The 16,849-nt window shown below is 42.4% G+C and overlaps 2 protein-coding genes and 1 long non-coding RNA gene across 53 annotated transcripts in view; 2 read left to right on the top strand and 1 right to left on the bottom strand.

Annotated features, from left to right (window-relative positions):
• Positions 1–2,529, top strand: part of CSPP1 (centrosome and spindle pole associated protein 1) — a 180,388-nt gene extending 177,859 nt beyond the window's left edge. For all 43 annotated transcript variants that reach the window (XM_081503197.1, XM_081503198.1, XM_081503195.1 and 40 more), the window contains one exon: positions 1,976–2,529. In XM_081503197.1, the coding sequence (XP_081359323.1) occupies positions 1,976–2,187 (212 nt within the window). In that variant the 3' untranslated portion in view covers positions 2,188–2,529. The remainder of the gene's footprint in view (positions 1–1,975) is intronic.
• Positions 2,530–2,856: 327 nt separating this feature from the next.
• On the top strand, positions 2,857–6,251 carry LOC145510968 (uncharacterized). Its single transcript, XR_014057308.1, has 4 exons — positions 2,857–2,939; positions 3,030–3,088; positions 3,593–3,655; positions 5,935–6,251. It is a non-coding gene; the product is annotated as an uncharacterized LOC145510968 (long non-coding RNA).
• The window catches only part of ARFGEF1 (ARF guanine nucleotide exchange factor 1), a 127,709-nt gene continuing 114,778 nt past the window's right edge, over positions 3,919–16,849 (bottom strand). For 5 of the 9 annotated variants that reach the window (XM_081503148.1, XM_081503149.1, XM_081503147.1 and 2 more), the window contains 9 exons: positions 15,653–15,788; positions 15,435–15,573; positions 14,793–14,865; positions 12,838–12,970; positions 9,513–9,652; positions 8,604–8,772; positions 7,581–7,719; positions 6,655–6,772; positions 3,919–5,385 (listed from right to left, as the gene is read on the bottom strand). In XM_081503148.1, coding sequence (XP_081359274.1) covers positions 5,221–5,385; positions 6,655–6,772; positions 7,581–7,719; positions 8,604–8,772; positions 9,513–9,652; positions 12,838–12,970; positions 14,793–14,865; positions 15,435–15,573; positions 15,653–15,788 — 1,212 coding nt within the window. In that variant the 3' untranslated portion in view covers positions 3,919–5,220. The remainder of the gene's footprint in view (positions 5,386–6,654; positions 6,773–7,580; positions 7,720–8,603; positions 8,773–9,512; positions 9,653–12,837; positions 12,971–14,792; positions 14,866–15,434; positions 15,574–15,652; positions 15,789–16,849) is intronic. The other 4 variants (XR_014057302.1, XM_081503145.1, XM_081503144.1 and 1 more) reach the window with 4 other exon arrangements.

The following is a 16,849-nucleotide window of genomic DNA, read 5'->3' as shown; positions in this document are numbered from 1 at the left end:
GAAATAGATGTTTTTCTGGAATTCTCTTGCTTTTTCTGTGATCCAGCGGATGTTGGCAATTTGATCTCTGGTTCCTCTGCCTTTCTAAATCCAGCTTGAACATCTGGAAGTTCACGGTTGAAGTACTGTGAAGCCTGGCTTGGAGAATTTTGAGCATTACTTTACTAGTGTGTGAGATGAGTGCAGTTGTGCAGTAGTTTGAACATTCTTTGGCATTGACCTTCTTTGGGATTGGAATGAAAACTGACCTTTTCCAGTCCTGTGGCCAGTGGTGAGTTTTCCAAATTTGCTGGCATATTGAGTGCAGCACTTTCACAGCATCATCTTTTAGGATCTGAAATAGCTCAACTGGAATTCCATCACCTCCACTAGCTTTGTTCATAGTGATGCTTCCTCAGGCCCACTTGATTGCATTCTAGGATGTCTGGACTGAAGTGACAGATTATCAGAAGTCAACTTGAAAACCTTGTTCTTTATATAACACATCTTTTATAAATCTGTAGTAGTATAAAGAAAAAATCTTTTTAACCTTTTTACTTGGCGTTCTGTATGTGGATAAAGCAAAAAAGCTTTAGGATAGTATTTTCTTTTTAAACGTCAAAATATAGTCTTTTTATCATGCAGGGCATTGCCATGTCTCACATCTTTGGTGAACAGCAGGTTAAAAGCTTGATCACTAAGCACAGGCAGGCAGGACACTTCCTTAGGCAACTCATGAGCTCCTCTGCCAGCTCTTGGCCACCTTCTTTATGGCACTGCTATCAGTCATGAGGATAATAGGATGATACTATAGTAATAAGCCCTATTACTAGCTTTAGCAAATAGCAGAGTGGTCTATTTGAACAATTCAGCTTACTCTGTTAGACTACTTTACACTAATTTTCTAATAGCTTTTTTTTTTAAGATTTTTGAAAGATGTATTTTAGATCCAACCTTTAATGTTGTATTAATTTAAAACTGTACTCATACCATTTCTATCAAGGTATCATGTGTTCTGATTGTAGGACTTTCTTACCAAATACCAGACAACATGGTAGACTGACAAGAGAAGTACTTTTCATACCATACCTAGAAAAATGTGGACAGTGGGAAAGAATGCTTGCTTTCTGGCTAAAAGACATTTTAATCTGTACTGAGAATGACCAATTCCTCAATTTCTTTTAGAACCAGTAAGCTGAATTAATACTGAACAGGGATTAATTTTCTCAATTAAATTGAGAGAAAATAAACCATTTGAAGTATCTTTTTCAGAAGACTTTCAACTTCTAAACTTTTTTTAAAACATTGTCCTTTCAAACAGCTTTTTAGTATGATGTAGACTGATTGCTCATTGCATTGATTGCACATGTCCCTTTGCTGAAATAATGCTTCATAGACCAGGAGATGTAATTAAAAAAAAAAAAGAAATTGACATCACAGGGTAGGGAAGACAGAGTTTCCTATTATTATATCTAATGAGAAGTTAAATAAATACAGAAGCTCTGCGTATAGCCAATTAAAAGAATGAAAAATGAGAGCTACGTCTTAATGGAATAAATACAACCTCTTAGATTAGGTGTAAGAAAGGAAGTAATTTCATCCCTCTCTAATGCTTTTCTAAAATGACCTTATTTCCCTAAAATCGTGTTAGGAGTATTTCCAAAACCTCGCTAAAAACAGAAGAAAGTTTGGTGTGGCATCCTTCAGGGGACACAAAGTAAGACTGTGGACACTTTTCTAGTCATCTGGTGTCATCTGCTGTCCTTGAATCCCTGTGGGTGCTAGGACCATGGAGTCACCTTGCTCAGTTGATCTTGTTTTGTTCCTGGGTTTGCTTTCCTCTCTCTAAAAGGAGGGGTGTGGACAAAACAGGACATGTTAGAACACAATGCTGTGGAGAAATGCAGAGCTTAATGGGTTAGAATACAGGACGTCTGTTCCCATCACCTACCTGCCGCTCCTGTTACCTGAGTCAAGTCTCTCTTGCCTCCTTTAGATGATGAGAGTTCACTGGTTGACCCTGATGACATCATGAGGCACGGGGGTGACGACGGATCAAACTCTGTAGCCACTGAGCCCTGGCTCCGCCCAGGCACCTCGGAAACACTGAAGCGATTCATGGCAGAACAGCTGAGGCAGGAGCAGCAGCAGGGTCCTGGCAAACCAGGCGCTTTCACCTGGCAGGGCCTGTCTACTGCACATGGTTAAAATCAGTCTATACTGGACCCAGTAGTGCCTTTGAATGTGAAAGGAATGTGAAACCTGAACCTGAATAATATGTGCTACTTTTGGCCTGTACGTGGCAGTTACTCATATTCCATCTGTATATAAGGTATATTTTTTTCCATGATGATGTATATGATGTATTTATATTATGTGCATAAATAAAAAGCCATGGTTATTAATTTATATAATGTAGAATTGTACATAATTATTTTTGCACAACTTTGCCATAAAGTAGGGTGGTAATGAACTCTTGGAATCAACTACCGTATGTGCATTATTTTAAATTCTGCTTGTAAGGTGAATAAAACAAGTATCTTAACAGTACTGTAAGAATACTCTTTGCTATATGTACATCTGCTATTGTTATCACTATTCAAAATCATTTTTTCACTTAGTAAATATACTGGTTATAGCTGTTGCTCTGTAGCCAGATGTGCTATTTCCATTTCATTTATAACTACGGACTCAGTATAAATGATAGAGTTGTTAGTGATTATATTCCTGTGAGCCATGCACTTACATGTCACATCTTTCGGCCTCTATTTTTGTGCCAATGAAAGCAGTAAGTTTACTCTTTATATGATGTAACTACTTCTTGATAAAAATAATTTTTATTACCAATGTCCATTTCTTATTTTAACTGGAATTGAGGTTTCTATATAGAAGTCGAGGAGAAGCAGGAGGACCCGGGGTCAAGGATGGGGACCCCTTGCCGCATGGCTAAGGACCCTGTGGTGAGTGGTCAGCCCTCCTAAACGCTCCCTAAGAGCTGCGTTTAAAAAAGGAAAGACTAATTCAAATCCTTGGAAATATTTCTTGTTTAGATTCTAGTAATGAGAGCCGAGAACACGTCTAGGCACTGATGGTATGCTTCTCAGATCAGGTAAGCACACCTTTAAGTGGGAAACTTCTCAAATATTTGGAATTTTAGTTGCATGTGAATGCCATGCTAATTTTTGTAATGAAATCATTTATGAGAGATTTTTTCTTTTTTTTTTTTTTAATAAATTTATTTATTTTAGTTGGGGGCTAATTACTTTACAATATTGTAATAGTCTTATGTCTTCACCTGAAAGTAAGATGAAAGCCTCTGCTGGAGAACAGTCCTGATTTTATACCATAAATATTAATAACACACAGCCAGTTCTTCTGAAATACCCTGAGACAGGCCTAGATGGTCATGGGGGCTCCTGGCTCTTGCAGCATCCAGCTGGGCTTGCACAGGGCCAGGTCTTGGGGGTAACAAATGTAGTGCACTTACAAACGCTCTGTTTAGTGACTGCTGGTGACCTGAGAGATCCAAGGGCTAAGACTGAACGCTGTTCTGCTTTTTTTAACACAACCATCAAAATAAATAGTCTTGACATGTTCTCACTTTCCTTTTCAGGCCATTGCACCACTCGACTTGACTCTGAGGATGCACGCTGCCACCCTACAAGCTGCCCCAAAGGTAACTTCAGCTCTTTCTCTCAGCGTTCACATAGTACTGCCCTATTCTGGGTTCATAAATGCACAAAATATTAAACTATGAATAGCCTATAGTTGAGAAAGCAGGATATGGGGGAGGATCAAATGCCAGGAGCTGGAGAGAAAATATCAGAACTAAAGGACATTGAATTCACATGGAGCTGTGAATGAGAATATCCTTTCCCTAGTTAGGCTTTTAAGAAAAAAAAAAAAGTCAATGAAACATGGGGCCGTGGATGACATAGGTTTTGATTGCACTGATGAAATAATCCAAAAACTTTATTGACCTATAACCTGATTAGAATATGCCAGATGAGAATCAATATTGTACAGAAAGTTGTACAGAATTTTTTACATAGAAAACTTTACATCTGTACCATATACATTTTATCCATCTGAAAAAATTTTCTACATCCACTGTTAATACGGAATGCTTGACAATCTTCTTTTTTTAACCATCAGAGCACAATTCACAGTATGAATACGTTTCCAGTAAATCTAACCTCCCCAAACCATGCCAGATTTGTTATTTTAATATATTCAACATTAAATTCTGTACATAGAGTAAAATCTACATCAAGCCCCGCCACCCAAAAGAAAAGAAAAGAAAGTGACAGCAACCGAGATTCATTCTGCAGTGATTCAAGTTTCAGTCCATGAAGGATCATTCTATTTTAATGGCTCATCTTTCAAAGCCCTAAGAGAAGTGTATTACAGGTAGTTACGTCAGCAGGGGTATGTTCCACCTTTGTTGGTGTTGATCATGACAAGTATCAGCCACAACAGCTTCTGGGCATGTTAAACCCTCAAAATAACCACCCTGTAAAAAGGGCAAAACCAAATCCCCACAAAATAAAAAAGACAAGAAGTTCAACCCAAATGTTTAGTGCATTTGACAAAATATTATAGGTATTTAGCAAATGAATAAGAAAATAAAGAAATAAAACAGTGCAGGAAGAACTCTATAATGTCTTAAGATTTTTATATTACAGACCTGCATCTCTGTACATTTTTCACAGAAGGATCATTACCAGTTCTCAGATAGCCTGAGTGTGCAAAAATCTTCAGAATAAGAATACCATAGTTGCTAAATAACTTTTACCATGAACAATAATTTCTTCTTCTCCCCCCAACCCCCAATTATAAACATTTTATCCTTCAAAATACAGCTCTCCTGAGTTGTACTTCTTGCAGAAGTTCAAATCTTTACATCTAGAGTTCTTTGGGTAAGTTTCACTTTCATACCTGCCAGAAATACGTAGGACTCTCCCTGCCACCGAGGACAGGGAAGGACATGTGAGCATACAAGCTGACACTGTGGGAACAGGCTTTTTGCTTGTGAGCCCAACACAGCAAATAGAATCCACCAGGTTACAAAAGGGATGGACGGGAGCACTGCAGGTTCGAACTGAAATTCTAAGCTTCTTAGAAGTAACCCTTAGACACAGCAATCCAAAGAAACCATTTTTCAGGTAGGAAACCTCAGCTCCGGGGTCCTTTTAAAGAATGGAGGGATGTAAACGCCAACAGAAAAACATGAAGTTCCCATCATTGCTTGTTTAGTCCAAGTTCCTGTTCAGGTGGTTGTGATATCTGAAAAACTACTCCAATTCTCAGAAAAAATCTTCTAAGAACAGCACGAAGTTCAGGAATCAAGTCAAATTGCATAATTTCACATAAGAGAGGGTAGTAGAATGATGCATGAGCTTTAAACTGGGGGGAAATGAATTCTCTGTTAGTAATGCTTTCATTGCAAACCACAGAACCTCAAAGTGCCTTTAGAAGGAACCTACTTGGGGACAGTGCCCTGAGAGTGAAGACAGGAGACGTGTCTGCGTAAAGCAGTGATGACTGATCATGCAACTGAAAGACTGACATGTATTCATAACTTAATATGTACACAATTCACTTAGTTATCCATCCTTATTTTGGAAAACATTTTTCATTGCATTTCCTTGACAAACTTATGACAGACATTTAGTATTTCTCATTGTTTTCCCTTGGGTAATAAGCAAAAGTAAGAAGCCAAGCAAGAATCACAGTTTCTATAAGCTATGGGTTACTGAAACTATACTGTCTGGTAAATAGAGTTCTCTCTAAAACTTCAAATTCTATCTAATATTACAATATAAAATATGAGGGCTCCATACATTCTATTATTTATAGTTCAACTGATACACTTTGTATTTTTGCTGTAGTTTAATCTCTGAATACTAACTGTCTGCCTGTTTTCTCTCCTTGTCTCTTCTCCCACCTCATAAGGTATGAGGGAGCGGTGTGCCACACTGGTAAGAAGGCAAACTGTGGGACAAGGCAGACGGATTGGAAGTCCTTCTTGTCCACTTGGCTGCTGGTTGCCGGAAGGTACTTCTCCAAGCTCTACCTGGCCCAGGTCAGAGGGGCACACACATGGGCACAGAGCGGCATTACATGGCATTTGTGGGGCCCAAAGTGTCAGCCACCAGATTAGGCATTTTTAAACCTATTTAGGGATCACAGGAATCCCTGTTTCCATTTATGTGGGCTGTACGTTGCTACATTTTTTAATGAGTAAACTGTGTATTTCTGAAAAGTCTAAATGGTATGTTCAGCTATACATTATACATCTGATCTTTGTTTTCTACTGGTTGAAATTCTTAAATGAGTTTACAGCCCATTCCCACAGAATCAGTCCCTCTGCCAGAGGAACAGTGGAAGCCTGCTGCCCAGATGCAGCCACGCTCGGGGCCACGCCTGGCAGCTGTGTTGGATATGGCAGGAGAGACTCCAGGGGTCGGGATGGGAGCCGCAGTGGGGGCGGGTGGGGGAACCCAGGTAGCTTGTCGGTGTCCTAACGGATTCTGACTCCTCCCCTAGTGCAGTCCTACAGGATCACTCCCTGGAGAACAGAGTTGTGGGGGGGAGGGCCTGCACCCCTGCCTCCCACTCGGGCACCCGCCCCTCAGGCTGGGGATGCTGGTAGACAAGGTGCCTGGTACTCACCCTATTATCGCTGATCTTCAGGACTTTAGTCAGAAACAAGAGCAGTAAGTTAGTCCAGGCTTCCCGATGACTTTCCGACGTTAGAGTAAGAAAGTAACTGAGCGCTTCGCTGCAGACACTGAAACGGAAAAGGTTCCCCATCACGCGTGCTGGTTGGCAGTGCACCTGCTGGCCTGACAGTCACCGAGCAGGAACAACTGAGACCAGGAGGACAGTGGACGGTAACTAATGTCAACTACAGTCTATCAGGAAACCCACATTTTCTTCATTTGGAAAGTTTTCTTATATGCTAAACCACTGTGGAGGAGCACAGGCACAGGATTGGTGTCGAGACTGCGGCTGAAACCCAGGGTGGCCCTTCCCCTCCCACACTGTGACTTCGATGCTTTGGGGCCTTAATAGTCTCATCAAGAACTGGGGAAACGGCCCAGGTGACTACCAGAAGTTCTAAGGTGAAATTAGTTGGTTTCTGAGAACATCTATTCCCTCAAGAAGACAAAAAAATAGAAGGTAAAAGACTGTATTCTTTCTGAAAGGACAAAATCTTAAGTTGTCATGGAGTAAAAATGGCATGCAAACGAAACTAAAACACCCAACAAAAACTCCACATACTTTTTCAAACTAAATGTCAGCAGAAATGTTTTTCACTTTCAGAAACGGATCAGTTTCTAAATATCTATGACATGAAAAAGAGCCTAAAAATTAAGACCTAGAACTTCCTCCTTTGTCCTGTAACAGCAAAAATAGACAATTTGCTTACATCTCAACAACTCTGAGGAAGCACACTTGTCTATAAGACTGTGTTAGCTTTTACAGTCTCTTCCGCAGGCCCCAAGTCATCTGCCCAGCTGTGGAGTCCCCGGGCGCGGCGTGGCCCTCCATACTCCGTACTTAGCAGCCGCATGGGCTGAAGCCCCAAGTCTTACTTTAAGAGCCTCTGCTGGACCTCCTCCCAGGCGCTGGCCCGGCTCTCGTCCGTGTACATCCGGAAGAGAATGCGCAGCCCGCAGGCCAGGCTGCTCGTCTCCTGCTTCAGAAGGTTGGGCTTGGATTTGCCCTTGAAGCCTGCAGGGGGGAAGTCAGAATTAACAGGAGGAGAGGCATCTAGTGAAGGTGCACAGCCTGCATGGAACGCAGAGTGGTCAAAGGTCAGCAGCCTGCAGGGCCCAGGGAAGTGAGGAGCCCAGTGCCCCTGGCAGGAATGGTCTCAGCTTAACAGTGGCCATAACTTGGGTTGAATAAAGGGGAAAAAGTTAAGTACCATCTATTTACAGAAGCAAGGCTGTACAAGAAGGGAGAGAATGAACAGAGCCTGGGTGGGTTTAATGAGGTGGTAAATAGACACCATGGATGAAATAAAATTCCTAAGTGTACAGTACCCAGCACTCTGTCAGAGGACTCTGCTGTTCAAGGAACAGCAGCTTCCTTCTTTTTTCTGCATATTATTCAGCCTCTTGCTCTCAGCACTGTTCTGCACCTAATTGGCCCCAAGTAACTATTTCTTTAAAAAATAACAGTCAGTAAAATTGTTAAAAAGCTTGCTTCTTCCTTAAATTCTCCAACTTGTTCAAAAACAGGTCTCCCTCCACTTCAAAACCCTGACTTATGTTCTGGCCACACCCTGGGGAGCAAGCACTCAATACAGATGCCTTCATGCCTGGGACCCTCCTGCTTTTTCTCAGCTCTAGTAAGCAGATGGTATCGCTAGAAAGGCCCAGGCTGAGCACAGAAGATGAAAAACAATGTGAAAACCAGTCAATTAACAGTGTGATTAAACACGGGGAGACTCATCCATCCAGGCAGTTATTCAGCATTTTCTAGACTGGAGCAAGACCTGTTGGTGGAGTGTTCACCGATGGCTGGTGAGGACTCAACATTCGCGCTGTGAATCCCCTTGTGTGATCCCGCTGCACGCCCGCTAAGGGTGTGGCCCGCACAGCACAGCTTACCTGCCTTCCACAGAGCCGTCCTCTGTTCGTTGTTGGAGTTGAACGCTTTTGCAAATCTGTGTGACTCTAACAAGCAGTCCAGTAGCTTGAAGAGTTGTTGTGATGTTAAAAAGCGATACATTCCTTGGTCTTGAGTGTCCACTCGAACATCAAAGTCCACGGCGTCTCTCTTTGGAAAACAAACCACCACAGCACAGGCACCCACAGTCACAGTTAGAACTCATGCTTCCCAAAGACCACTTCTATGAGCAAGCCATAGAACTTAATCTGTCTCAACAGTAAAAGACCACCTTTTCTTATTAAATCTCCAGAATCTTCATTCCTTGTACCCTTCTCACTGAGCACCACCTCCTGTGTCTATCTATGGCTCCCTGCCCACAACTCTTGACTCCAGAGCTCTGCCCCAGGAGACCCTCAGCCTCCGCCCCCTTCACGTTCCTTGCCCTGCTTAGGTCCTCACTTCTGTTAACCAGTTTGAGGCTGTGGACTGTAATCATAAATATCCTTGTGCATAACCCACCCCTCCCCCCTTTAGTAACTGGCTGGCAAACCCCCTACTCCGCAATGGACGAAGGATCACCTGCCCTAGTACAGCTGACTGCAGGCTTCTCAGCACAGCTTCCTCATGGAGCTGCAAGGCAGCACTGGCTCCTGGCTCCTCCTGCCTCCCTGGCTCTTGTCCCCAAGCTCTTAAACTAACCCTGCTTCATCAACAGCTCTCAACCACAAGGCCTCAGGTTCGATCCCTGACCCCCTTTCCCGCTGTGTCCACACTCACAACCTTGGCCATGTCCTCAGTCCCATAGTCTGGAATGACATCCATGGGGCAATGGTCCCCCAAATGGCCCCTCTAGCTTGGCCTCTTCTCTGAAGCCCAGATGGCAGAGCTGACCCCCCACACCCACTCACCTGCGCCGCGGCTAAGTTTTCCGCGTCCTCCTTCCTACTTGTGGCGGGGAAGAACACGATGTTGTCGATAGTCTGGATGAGTTCCAGCTGCACAACACATTTAATCAACAGGGCGGCAAACAATTTTTGTTCTGGAAATTCTGTGAGGAAACCCCCCCCAATGCACATGCAAACAAAAATTATTTTGAATCCTTTATAATTTCTGTGACATTACAATGCTAAGGAAATATTAACATGTATGAAGGTAACTTGCACGCATCACATTGAAGGACAGCCTGCTTCTGCACATGAGCATTCAGTAAAAACTGCATTTAATCAGTATTTAGGAAAGCCTTAGAAAATTCACTTCTTCAGTAAACAAAAACATTCAAAATAACTTTGAACAGTGAATACATTCAAAAAGGTGCCAGGACAAATTTTAAAGTAATATTTAGGTTATTCCTTAATAAAATGTATCAAATGGATAAAAAGCTACCATTTCAATGGCATTTGCTACAAACCCAAGTTTGACCTTTGACTACAGGTAATATAAAAAAGCCAGAAGAAAACAACAGAAGCTAGATCTGTGAGGCAGGGAGTGAGGGGCTCAGAATTGTGACCAACTGGAAGATACAGAGGAAAACCAGAGTTGCTTTATTTGGATCCAGGTTGGTGGTCGCATCTAAGATGGCCTCCTATTTCTAAAGCATAATAAGCCCAGAAGTCCACGCCGATTCATGTCTAGTGCAGGACTGTAAGAGTAACCACCCTGGAGGTGACCGGTGCTCAGACACGGCTTGGGGTGGAAAACGGCTGCCTTCCTCTGGCCTGAACCTCTGTGCTCAGGAGGGCCATTTCTATGAGGACACACAAACTCATGGAAGGAAGGACTTTCCACCTCCATGGCGTCAGGTGAGCAGATGTAGAAACACAAGGTAAGGAAAGTCAGCTAAACTACTGAGATGCTCAAGAGCCAGAAGCACTGGCCCAGGCAAGGTCAGTTCTCCAGGAAGCTTTCCAGGAGCTGGATGATCATCCCTGGTGGGGTGGGGTCGGGCGGGTGGGCCCATACACTGGCCTCAGGACATCAGCTCCAGCACTGGAGGCCTTGACAGCCCTTCAGATTTTTTCTACTTTGCTTTTATCACAAACTCCCTTTTCTGGCACTAATTTCTAGAATTTAGTTTTTTTGTTTTTGGCCACAGAACCTGGGGCACAGCAGTGAGAGCCCTGAGTCCTCACCACTTGGACCCGCCAAGGAATCCCCCGATTTCAAGAAGTTAAATTCAGGTTTTAGGAATTTGGGGAAGACAGCCAAACTACTTGCTTAAATTTATTTTCTATTACGTCATGACGGCTCCTTTCCAGATAGTTTTCAGAAATGTTGCTGTACTGAACATTCAGTTCTTAGTATTAGGTCTCAAGTCAAAAAATGTAAAAAACTAAAGACACTCCCAAGTCCAAGTTGTCCCTTCCTAGCCCTCCCTCATCCAAGTCATAACTACACTCTCAGGTTTCTGGGGTGGGACACGCTGGCCACACCCCAGACTCGGGGAGACTGAGACTGAGGAGAGGTGTTCTCACCAGCTGCCATGTCTGCATGGGCATTCAGAGCTGTCGCTGGATGAGGAGCTGGACTCGGCCTCACCAGCAGGGACCAGCGGTGTGTCTAGGGGACAATGTCTATCTGAACAAGTCTGCTTAACAAGGGCTACAGGGTCACGTTAGGGACCATTTCACTGGGGCAGCACCACTTCTGAGTGTGAAGGAGGAGAGAAGCAGCTGCAATCTGCGCTCCTCTGAGCCACCTCCTCAGGCAGCACTGCCGCCCCGCCCCCTGCACGGAGGGCTCTGGGGGACACGGGAGCTCTTCTCAAGGACTGACCGGGGGTGGCAGGAGAAAGGAAACGTAAGCCCTCAGGTCAGAGGGGCAGGGGGCAGTGCACTCCACTCCAGTTCAAGGCATGTGCCCAGATCAGCTCTGTGAAAACTTGCAACTACGTGCTTCCCTTCCAAGGTCCAGTCCTGGGGCTGAGAGAGAGCAAAGCCATGTACTGTGGCATTTTCCAGGGTAGACCGAAGCTGGTATGGATTCTAACAGCAGTGCTCCAGAAAATAGGAATGAAAAACGAAAATGGACAACTCATCACCACCTATCTCCCTTCTAAGAAGCGAGACACAGTACTGAAGCTAGAGGCTCCTTTCCAGGAGGTACAAAATCTGTCTTCCCTCGACAAGTATAAGCACCAAGGGTTAATAAAAATACCCTGAAAACAATAAACTGAAAATGGATCAATTCCCTAAATATAAGAGCTCTAAGTATAAAATTCTTGGAAGGCAGGCAACACTAGGGAAAATCTCCCTGACCTTAGTTTGGGCTGCGGTTGGTTCCTAACCATGACACCAGAAGCATGAGCGACAACAGCAAGACAAAATGAACTTCAACAAAATAAGAACTTTCGTACAATCAGAGCATTTATCATCAGAAGTGAAAAGACCACCTACAGAATGGGAGAAAAGAAACCCTCGCAAATCGTGTATGTGATATGGGGATAGTATCCAGAGTATGTAAGAAACTCCTACAACTCAACAACAAACAACCCAATTAAAAATTAGCAAAGGACACGAATAAGTATTTCTCCAAAAATGATTACAAATGGCCAACAAGCACATGAAAAAATACTCAACATCATTAATCAATAGGGAAATGCAGAGTTAAACCACAATGAGACAACATTTTATACCCACTAGGATGGCTATTATTGAGAGAAAAAGAAGACTGAAATGTTTGTGAGGCTGTGGAAAAAATGGAATGGCTGGTGGGAATATAAAATTGTGCAGCCACTATGGAACACATTTCCCATTTTCCTCCAGGAAGGAGGCTGTCTTTCCTCAGTGTTGTTAACTTTCATTCAGTAAATGAAATTGAACCAATTGAGTGAAAAACAAGGGAGTCCCCCTTTTTTGTGAAAAGAACTAAAGAAGGTGAGGGGAGGTGCAGAGGAGCACTGGGGTTGGGGTGGCAGCAGAGTGCTCTGCAGATGCCCTGGCCACTACCTCCCCTCTTGCTGAGGACAGAGGAAGACCTGTTAGGCCCCTCTTCTGCAGGAAGAATACCCACGTGCTTGTAACAAATATCAGCTGAGAGCACTGTAGAAAAAAACAGCCTTGCAGGTGTCAGCAGAGTCCTGACCACCTGCAAGACAGCCTCTATCAGGGATGTCCAAGCGGCGGCAAACTCAGTAATGAGGTGACCGCATAACCAACTACAGTACGTGTGTGTGAGTAAAAGCAAAATTTTCATATCTTGCATAGACAAAAGACACGATTAAGAGAAATAACTCACTTGCTGTGGGTTTAATTTTGCTGATTTCTTCATTCACAGTAGAGACAGAAGCCAATGGAGCTTGCTGTCTATTATCTGCAGATCTTGGTTGAATAGAATCATGAATATCTACAGATTTCTGTGATATTGTATCCTAATAAAAAAAAATTCAAGTACAACAAATAAAGCTTAATGATGAAAACAGTTTCTATTACATTGTCTTTAAAAAAGTAATTTACATTGTGTCCCTATGAAAATGACACTGCACACACTGCAATAATGGACATAATGGGAAAATTATTTAATATCACTACACACAGATAAGAGCTGGTAATGTTTTAAAGAAAAGCTTACTTTCTGACCCTCACTGAGATCAGGCCTGACACCACCCAAGGGCAACAGATAAAAATGCTAGGCTTCATTGTGTGGCAAAACTTGTCAGCAATATCCATGAACTGTCGTGAAATCCAAACAGAACGTATGTTAGTGGGTGCGGTCCGTGCACACTTAGTGCAGGCTGAGCCCAGGAAAGCTCTACAGAGGAAGGATGTTCTGTCACCCCAGACCAGCATCCAGAAAGGTCAGTGAGAAGGTGGCTGACAAGGAGACTGGCCTGTGCAGAGAAACTGACGGGTCCACAGAACCACACCAGAGTCCAGTTCCAGCTACGTGTAACCTTGGGAAAGCCAGGAATCTAGTTCCTAAGCTGAGGTTTTCTGGCCTGAAAATGAAGACGACACTTTCTTTGCAGGTTGTGGATGATTTGGTAGTAAATGGAAGGCACCTGCAGTGTCAGACAGTGTGTGGTGGCTGACATGACTACTCTGCCAGCTCCACCTGGTTCCAGCATGAGACCAGAAGCAGAGCCAGGGCAGCTGCAGGTCTCAGACAGAGCCAAAAAAGAGACCGTGAAGGCCACTGCTGGCCTCCACAAGTGACCCTTTTATTTCTTTCAATTTTCGCTTTTGGAATGAGAATCTTTACCCATGGTTGCCCACCGTTGTATTTTGCAAGGGGGTCATTTATTTTACAGGTTCACGGGTCCACAGAGAGAAATTTTGCTCCAGAACAGACCATGCACGTGATCTAGATGACTTAGAGGACAAGATCTGGAACTTCTGATACGATGATATTTACATGAGATTTTGGACTTAGTGCTGATGCTACAATAAATTGAGACTTTAGGGATGCTGGGACAGGATAACTGTCTTAGCCCAGAAGACAGACATGAATTTTGGGGCCCAGAGGGTAGACTGCAGTGGGCTAAACAGTGGCCCCAAAAAGCTAAGTCCAAGTCCTAACCTTTGGCGCTTATGAAGGCTACATAGAAATAGGGTCTTTAGAGTTAAGGAACTTTGAGAAGAGGTCATTCTGAATTTAGAGTGGACCCTAAATCTAATGGCTAGTGTCCTTAAAAGAGAAGGAGAGACCTGATACACAGATCTGACTTTACACAGCTACGTAAAGATGGAGGCAGCGAACGGAGTGGTGTGTGTACAAGCCAAGGAACGGCAGGGGTTGTCAGCAGCCAGTAGAAGCTAGAGGCAGCAAACGGGAAGGAGTGTGGCCCTGCCGATGCCTTCAGTTTGGACCTCTGGCCCCCAGAACTGTGAGAGAATAAACTGCTGCTGCTTTAAGCTGCCAAGTTTATTAGTAATTTGTGACAACACACCCAGGAAACAAATATGCAGGGTGAGGGTCTGTTGGAATTCTTTATACTGCTTTTCTAACTTTTCTCTAAGGTAAAATTTTTATTAAAATTGGATGTTTAAACAATATTCAGTAACATCTTCAGCTTGGCATGTACACCCTTATGTAAACTGGTATCTGCCTATTGCACTCGAGAAATCATTTGAATCTTCATCTCACAACCATCTATATTTTACACTATCTTTCTAAAGGATCTGCCCCATGGTAAAATTTCTTATCACGAATAGTTCAATGATTTAAAATAGGCTTGATTTATTTAAACTTACCAACTGGTTTTCACTCACAGGAGATGGGGTTGGGGGAGCAGTTTCTCCAGAAATGGGACGCCAGGTCAAAAGCCTTTGAAATACCAAAACCATACCAATCACTGAGAGCGTGAGACATGCCACAGCCAACAAACATATTTTGAAATAAAATAAGCTGGGGAAGTTCAAGTTGTCCTACAAATGATTCGGGTGCCATCAACCGTCAGGCAGCAGGACTATGTCTTAGTTTCCCCACTAGTAAAAACTCACCTACAATTCAATTCCAAACTTATCCCTCAGAAAAGGATGACAAATAACTACGAAATACAGTATTTAAAAATAAAGTTTCCTTAGACTATTCACAGTAACTAAAATAAATGCTGAGATTTTTTAAAAATTCAGAACCACTGCTTGGTTTAATCTGCATGAATAAAATCTCATAAAAGCACTTCATTATGACCCAAATTTAGATGATGAGACTAAAGGTTCTGGTTTATAAAACAATTCATGTATTTGTTACAGTTTATAGGAGTTTTGTCTGTAATAAACACAAATTCATAGGACACTGAGATATCTGACAAAGCATTTGTTATGAGAAATCACTAGTTACTATCAAATCTTTTATGTCCATCATTCAATACACAAAGTGGTATAAAATCTTACGCATGTGGGATTGTGGTTTTGAAGATGTCCAGTGTGCAGTTGCAGGTTTTATCCCAGATTTCTAGTGTAAATTTTTCACCATTCAGAATAACAACATTCTCTAAGCAGTTTGTACCAGATCGTGCCAACTGCTCATTGTCTGGAAAAGAAAAGAGCAATTCATTTGTGTATCACCAGGGTCACATTTAACACTGTGTCATTTTTCGGGACAGACCTACCTTGCTGCACACACCAGTAGAGCTGGGCAAAAATGTCATCCAAAAGGACATCACTGAGCACTTCTAAATACTGGGTGAACACGTCACAAATCGCATAGAGTGCATGATTACATGTTGTTGTCATCCATTCGGCTTTCTACAAGGGAGACAGTCATCACATGAAGGTCAGGCCACTCATTAGTTACTAGAAGTTACAAAAAAAATGTTTGCATATTTAAAGTAAGACTGTCCATGTTCCTTTCAGAGTGCTTAACTCCCTCTAGAATATACTCACCTCAACTTCATATCTGATACCTATTTCTCATTATCTCATAAATCTATGCATAGAATAACTATTTTCTGCAATGTTTTGATTATAAAAAACCATCACTGCATTGTCCTGTTATTAGTGTCTGCTACTGAAAAGTCATAGCATTAATTGCAACAGTTGGTCTTGCTCCAGAATATGACAGAACATGGAAAAAAAAAATAAGAGGAAGGAAATGATAAGAATTTTCCAAGTGGGGTTAGCATAGGTTTAAAATAAAACTGGTGTAAGTAATTTATTTTTCTCAAATGGACTAATCTGATTCATTTTTATACATGGTTTTATGCCCCTGCATAAACATATGTCTACTTAATAACATGTTTTAAGTAAGAGCCTACCTGTAGATCTAAAGTAAAATCTTCTGCAGGTCAGAGAGGCCCCCAAATTTGCATTTAACACACTATATGGAACGAAACACAAAGACCTGATGTTCTCACCCCACAAACACTGAAACACATTCTGTAAGACCTAATTAAACTTAAAAGCTTTTGCACAGCAAAGGAAACAAACAAACAAACAAACACCCTCAGAATGGGAGAAAATATTTGCAAAGGAAGCAACTGACAAGGGATTAATCTCCAAAATATACAAACAGCTCATGCAGCTCAATATCAAAAAACAAATTAGAAAATGGACAGAAGATCTAAAGAGACATTTCTCCAAAGAAGACATACAGATGGCCAAAAAGCACATTAAAAGATTCTCAACATCATTAGTTATCAGAGAAATGCAAATCAAAACTACCATGCAGTATCACTTCAGACCGGTCAGAATGGCCATCATCAAAAAAATCTACAAATTATAAATGCGGGGAAGGCATGGAGAAAAGGAGAGACTCCTACATAGTTGGTGGGAATGTAAATTGGTGCAGCCACTATGGAGAAGAGTAT

Source organism: Giraffa tippelskirchi, chromosome 6 (assembly GCF_054371585.1).
Source record: "Giraffa tippelskirchi isolate mGirTip1 chromosome 6, T2T-mGirTip1v1.2.pri, whole genome shotgun sequence".
Classification (NCBI taxonomy): domain Eukaryota; kingdom Metazoa; phylum Chordata; class Mammalia; order Artiodactyla; family Giraffidae; genus Giraffa; species Giraffa tippelskirchi.
This window is presented reverse-complemented; position numbering and strand designations above follow the sequence as displayed.